Source organism: Gymnoscopelus microlampas, assembly GCF_963454915.1.
Source record: "Gymnoscopelus microlampas genome assembly, chromosome: 16".
In the NCBI taxonomy this organism is placed as follows: Eukaryota; Metazoa; Chordata; class Actinopteri; order Myctophiformes; family Myctophidae; genus Gymnoscopelus; species Gymnoscopelus microlampas.
In genome coordinates this window covers 24,948,089-24,954,406 of record NC_139953.1, presented here as the reverse complement: position 1 = coordinate 24,954,406, position 6,318 = coordinate 24,948,089, and the positions used below count along the sequence as shown (strand labels likewise).

Below are 6,318 nucleotides of genomic sequence, written 5' to 3'. Positions count from 1 at the left end.
TAAACTGTGTCATGACAATTGTTACCAGATACAATTAATTGCACTGACTACATTGTAAACCAATTTGGCTGGGAACCTCCTCAAGGAACTCTGGGGGTCCCTGGGGGACCCCACTTGAAGAACGACTGTAATAGATAAGGCTATAGGAAACATATCATGAATGTGTTCTCTATTTTCACATAGTGTGGTGGAAATGATGCGACGCGTTGTGAGCTTGTAGATCGGCTATTTTCAAATATTTAGTACTTTTACTTTTGGTACTTTAAGTACATTTTGATGCCAATACTTTTGTACTTTTACTCAAGTACATTTTTAATTCTGGACTTTTACTTGTAACGGAGTATTTTTATATTGCAGTATTGGTACTTTTACTTAAGTAAAGAATTTGAGTACTTTTTCCACCAGTGCGACAGGGATCAGTGATGCTACTATAGGTGCAATGACGGGTCTTGCATTGCATACCATGTTCATTAGTCTGATTAGTCTAAATCTACTTTGTGTGGTCGTCCTGTGCCCGTCTCATGCGCACTCTATCCTGGTTGTTCCGAACCACCTGGCGGATGCTGTGTTCACTTTCCTGACACACCTCTGTGAGACGGATGTCACATTCTATGATGCCGGTGTTGTGAGATATTCCTTCTTCAAGAGCTTTACCTCCATCCTACACACACAGAGAGAGGGAGAGAGAGAGAGAGAGAGAGAGAGAGAGAGAGAGAGAGAGAGAGAGAGAGAGAGAGAGAGAGAGAGAGAGAGAGAAAAACACACTAAGTTGTTTGGAGATGACTCATGTTCACATTTGATACAGTGAAAGTAAGTGCCAAAGGGGTCTCAGGGTCTTGATACCCCACCATCCACACTCCCCATCAGATGCTATTGCTGCACAACAAAGTACTAACCTATGTTCTGTCCACTTTCTAGACCGTGGACAGTGTTTTATTGTAGTGAGACACGCATTTCTATTTCAGTGAAGAGTACACCAAGGTCGAGGATATTGATGCTACCGCATGTGGCGTTTCTGCAACGTGGCTGATTTTCGATCCTCTGCAGTGACCATCTACTCACTCACAGTCCTGTGTACAACCTGAACAATCTTGATGCGCAGTGACCGTTAGATGGGGGACATTCATATTTGTCTCCCATGGGAAAAACAAAACACCTACTCAACTTTCCATTACTGCATGTTTTCAACACATCTATGAATTATTGAGACATCCTTGTGCTTCTCAGCTTATTTGCTCACTTTGCTCTACTATACTGAACAGATGCTAGAGAAATGCACTGTCTCTTTTTCTGGCCTGCACTAGGAGTGTTAATTTAACGGTAACCGGAAGACTCGCCCCAAAACACACACGCCCCCATTTTTTCCACGGACCAGCGGTTCTTGTATTCTTGTATTTGTTTTACTGAGGATAAGGTTAGAAATAACTTTAGGGTTAGGCATAGCTTTAGTGTGGTTAAGTTTAGGAATAAGGTTAGGTTTTGGTACCGTTTTACTGAGGTTACGTTTAGGAATACCCGGGCGACTGTGTTTTGGGGTGAGCGCTTTGGTATTCAATACCAAAACGGTGTGTGTGTGTATGTGTGTGTGTGTATATATATATATATATATATATATATATATATACACACACACACACACACACACACACACACACACACACACACACACACACACACACACACACACACACACACACACACACACATATATATGACAGAGGCTCTTTCCGGAGTGTGTGTAGGGATCATCATTAGTGCAACAACATATCCTGAAGTGTGTTTTTTAATAGTACTTTGAGAGAGATTGATCAAGACCCATGGTACTGTGTTTCAAATCTAGTTGAAATGGAACCTCTAAGTCTAAACATAATCAGTTAAACTGGGAAGAAGTTCCACTTGTTTGTGGGAGTTGAAGCTGAGATTTGCATGATATTGTAGTGGAATATTTATGGGCAAAATTGTTATTCAGCAACATTTCACATTAAGCTGCATTCAATAGCCATGCTATTATTATAGTTACTGTACACAATCATTTCTAAAGGAAAACCACTAGTCTTTGCCATATTTCCCTTTCCACAGTTTGGAGACCAGAAATTGTGCATGCATGAACTTACAATGCCCAGTCTGTTGCAGGAGAGGTCGATGCTCTTGAGGCTGTTGTTCTGAAACAGGACTTGAGAGAAGACAGAGGCGGTGGGCTCCGTCATCTCGTTGCCTCTCAGATGCAAGTGGAGCAGAGTGCTGTTCTTCAGCAGGGCCTGACCGATAGCCTGGCCCCCCTCGTCTCCCAGGCGGTTCAGGCACAGGTTGAGGGAGTGCAGGGTACAGTTCTTGGACAGGGTGTAGCCGATAGCTTGGGCTCCAGGGCTCCCGATATTGTTGTTACACATGTTCAGTGTCTCCAGTTGACTCCTGTTTAGTAGCTTGCCGATGGCTCTGGCTCCCTTGTCCCCTATCAGGTTGTGGGAGAAGTCAAGCTCCCTCAGGGAGGGGTGGTCCAGGAGGTAGCTCACTAGCAGTCTGCATTTTTTATCCCCCACCTTGCTTTGGTGGAGCCTCAGAACCTATGGGAATAGTATAGTATTTATGCTTTGTACCAGATAGCTATTAGCAAAATGTTGTAGAGTACAAAGCATCTCTTTGAATTCGATGCTAAGTTTATCTCCTTGAGTTAAACACATGCCTATTTAATAATATAAGACGACAAATAATTATAAGACGACTAACAAAGACAACACTCTATGGATTATTTTGTTGTTGAAGGAGGCAGATGGTATAGTGCTTCTGGTGCCACGTCCCCAATATAACTGCATGATGCATTAATCATTCATATGGGGTAACAACAAAACAGTATGACCAGTTGATCAGTTCTTCATGGGCCCATGATAAACCTTTTTTCAAAAAGTACTGTTGAAATGTTAATCTGTTAAGAAGTTATGTGCATTTTTGTGACAGGCCATGCCTCCTTTTGGACAATCAGCAGGCAGGCAGGCAGGCAGGCAGGCAGGCAGGCAGGCAGGCAGACAGACAGACAGACAGACAGACAGACAGACAGATGGGGCGAAAACCTTGGCAACGGTAACAATAATTGTAAATTGTGCCTATCCATAGGATAACATTCAAATAAAACTGAAAACAGGATTTGGACAACCAATCTCAGGACAGAGTGGCATCAAACATTGAGGAGGATATGCTATTCACCTTCAAAGTCTTACAGGACTTCAGGGCCTTGGCCAGAGACTCACAGTCTTGCATGGTGATCTCAAACATATTCCACTCAAAGTTCATGCCACAATTTTTGACCTTGTACACCAAATGCAGCTCCTCCAGGTTGGTCAGCTTGTCCAGCAAGATGCCAAAGTCAAAGTGGTCGACAGATGGCCCATCTGAGCCGCCGTCACTGGCAGAGTCTGAGGCCTCCTCTTCTTCTGTCTTCTGGGGCTCTTTAATAGGTGGAAGCAGCTGGGAAATGTCCAGCCTTTTTACATAGTTCATGCAAAGAGGGACCATGTCAAGGACCGTCTTTGGGTCTGTCACGCCTGGGATAAAGAGCTCAATAATCTTCTCTAGGTGTCTCTCAAAGAACATTTGTTTCCAGCTGTGGTCATATCGAGAGATATCACACACGTCCCAGCGCTCCTTGCAGCATCGCTGCCAGTAGCCTTCATCACTTATGAGGTTGGCTGTCACATTCAGGGGCAGAGCAGGAGATAAGTTCTCCAGCACATAGTCTTTATGGCCAGGCAGAAGTTCTTCAACTATTGGCGTTTCTGTAATAAAAGTTTGCATTAAAACACATTGAAATCCAACAAAATCTTTGTTTTGTAACATAATTGGTGGGTGTATAATGATGCTACTGGAATTAAAAGCATACCTTCAAAATTTCTCACAATTTGCTGCAGGCAGAGATTTGTTAAAAGAGGCACTACAACGAGGGACCACTGTGGATCTTCAGCAATGATCCTCCTCATCCTCCTGTGGAGATTGAGGTCTGCCAGAGAAGGAGACTTCGACATTGTTCAGTTCATGGATTCTTCTGAAGACAAAAACTAGAGCAAATGAGGATTTTCTGCCACCTAATTTCCCGTCTTCATGAAATAAAATGTTGAATTTCTGAGCTGAATTTACACAGACATAATAAATGAACTTGAGTATAATAAATTGAATATAACAACATTCACACGCTTACTTCTGGTGCTATGTGTGTTTTCCTTCTGAAAACGTATAGTACAAGTAACAGAAATTTGAGCAATCAACATTTAGGGCATGCAACAGCCCTGGGTGTTCCAGACACTCACATTAACATGTTTAGCCGAAATATTCAGTGCATCCAACATCTATGCTGCTCGCCTTGAACAAATTACAAATGCAACAATTTTCATAAAGTGAACTATTAAAATCATCTCTAGTCAGTTTACACAAAGCTATGTCATTGTTAAATGTCGAGGAGTGCCGTGCTTTACCTTCAGTGATCTCCTGCTTTGTGCTTGTATTGTAACTGTAGGCCACGAGTCCATCTCCTTGGTAACAGACACTCCACAATGTTTCAGTGGCAGCCATGTAGTCCCACCCCCTCAACACCTAGCAGCACATGGTTAAAGACACAAAGTACATTTACTCAAGTTCCGTACTTGAGTAACATTTTGAATACAGGCCTTTTAATAGATTATTTCTATATTGTCGTATTGCCACTTTTACTTAAGCAAACTGAGTGCTTCTTCCACCACTGCTTAAAGTCTGAATGTGTTTTTTGATGTTGGAATATTTCCAGTGACAATGTAACACATTTGCAGCCAACATTTTTATATTTGTTGAGGGAAGCAATACTGTGCGTATGATCTGCCTATCAATTTGGTGAGCATATTAATTGATTTCACACTTACATTTAATTATCAGACATATGAATGTGTCATTGTTGTGTTTCATATTTTTCTAGCCTATATTTTAAGGGATTTCCCTTCCACTCTTGACCGTGGCTGTGTCCTCAACCGACGTACGTCATAGAGAACCATTATTTCATGCCATTACATTTGATTTATTATCAATATACTAGTAAATGTATTGTGAGTTGGGTATGGTGCAGTGTGGTCAAGCTTGATCGTGCTGTGAAGAACATTTGCGGTCAACAAGCTGGCAGATGGGCCAGGCCTACAGGCTAACATTTTCTTGGAAACCATCCATCTGAAAGAATAAGCAGTAGCTCCATGCAAGGCTACAGCCATGGTTTTATATGGAAATAATATGCAAATATGGAATATGCAAATGAAACGTAATACTACATTCAGAAGTTGCCATTCAAAATAGCAAATATCGATAAAGAATCTATTGATTTATCATGCACCGACATCCTTGGTTTCTAGCAATGAAAGAAATAAAAAACACAAAAAGATGCTCTAAATCCTGCAACTAATGGCACTGTGTCTGAACTCTGTTATCAGCTACAGCAGGACAGCTATTGTTTTATATGGATGTGGTGTGTGTGCTATAGGCCGGTGTTTGGGTGGGGGGCATTTTTGGCAATCCTAATGATGACACTGCACCTACCACTGCATTCTGCAGTTGGTATTGCAGGTATGCGTCACTGAGTGAGCTTGTTTCTGCAACGCTATAGTTCATGCATACAGTAGGTGACATGTCAGCTTGGTCAGTCACTCTACACTAGCCTCGATCTCCAGGCTTTTATTTTCCTTCGCGTTTTGCTCAAACTCTACACTGACCCTTAACAGGAGCAGAGGTGCATCTCTCACTTGGAAGGATAAAATGCGTTAATCTGAAAAGATAGAATTACCAGTTATTTTGGCTCTGAAGTCGTGGCGTAAGACAGTAATACAATTGGGTTTGTACTGGATCTTTCATTAATTATGTAACAAATCGTGCAGCACTTCATATGAACTTAGTTGGACATGTATGGTCACATGATAGCTTATGTATTAGGGAGTCAGGGAAGAACAAGAGAAACAGAGGGAGAGGGACTGGGCAGTGGTGGAAAGTAACTAAGTACATTTACTCAAGTACAATACTACTGACATTATGGCACATCAAGGAGGACATGCCCAAAGTCAGAGGAATGGATGAGGGAAGGAGGCTCTACTGTAGGCCGGACACAGTCCGTCACCATCATCCTCATGTAACGCAGCCTGATAGACCAGCAGTTCTCAAACATTTTCATGTCAAGGACCCCCACATTGATACATATATGGTAGCGGACCCCCATCTTAAGAGTTTGTGCCAGGGAGTTAGGGACCTCCAAAAGAGATGTGTTGTTAACGATTTTCAGAACGCTCAGAACACATCGCAGTGCAACACGTGAGGTTGTAG

At 42.2% G+C, this 6,318-nt stretch overlaps 1 protein-coding gene across 1 annotated transcript; it reads right to left on the bottom strand.

Annotated features, from left to right (window-relative positions):
- Positions 1-454: 454 nt before the first annotated feature.
- On the bottom strand, positions 455-4,512 carry drc5 (dynein regulatory complex subunit 5). Its single transcript, XM_084082970.1, has 6 exons — positions 4,464-4,512; positions 4,190-4,214; positions 3,875-4,036; positions 3,202-3,770; positions 2,115-2,564; positions 455-661 (listed from the first exon to the last, which is right to left on the bottom strand). The coding sequence occupies exons 3-6, from the start codon at positions 4,014-4,016 to the stop codon at positions 491-493; spliced, it is 1,332 nt and encodes a 443-aa protein (XP_083939096.1). The 5' UTR covers positions 4,017-4,036; positions 4,190-4,214; positions 4,464-4,512; the 3' UTR covers positions 455-490.
- Positions 4,513-6,318: the final 1,806 nt, after the last annotated feature.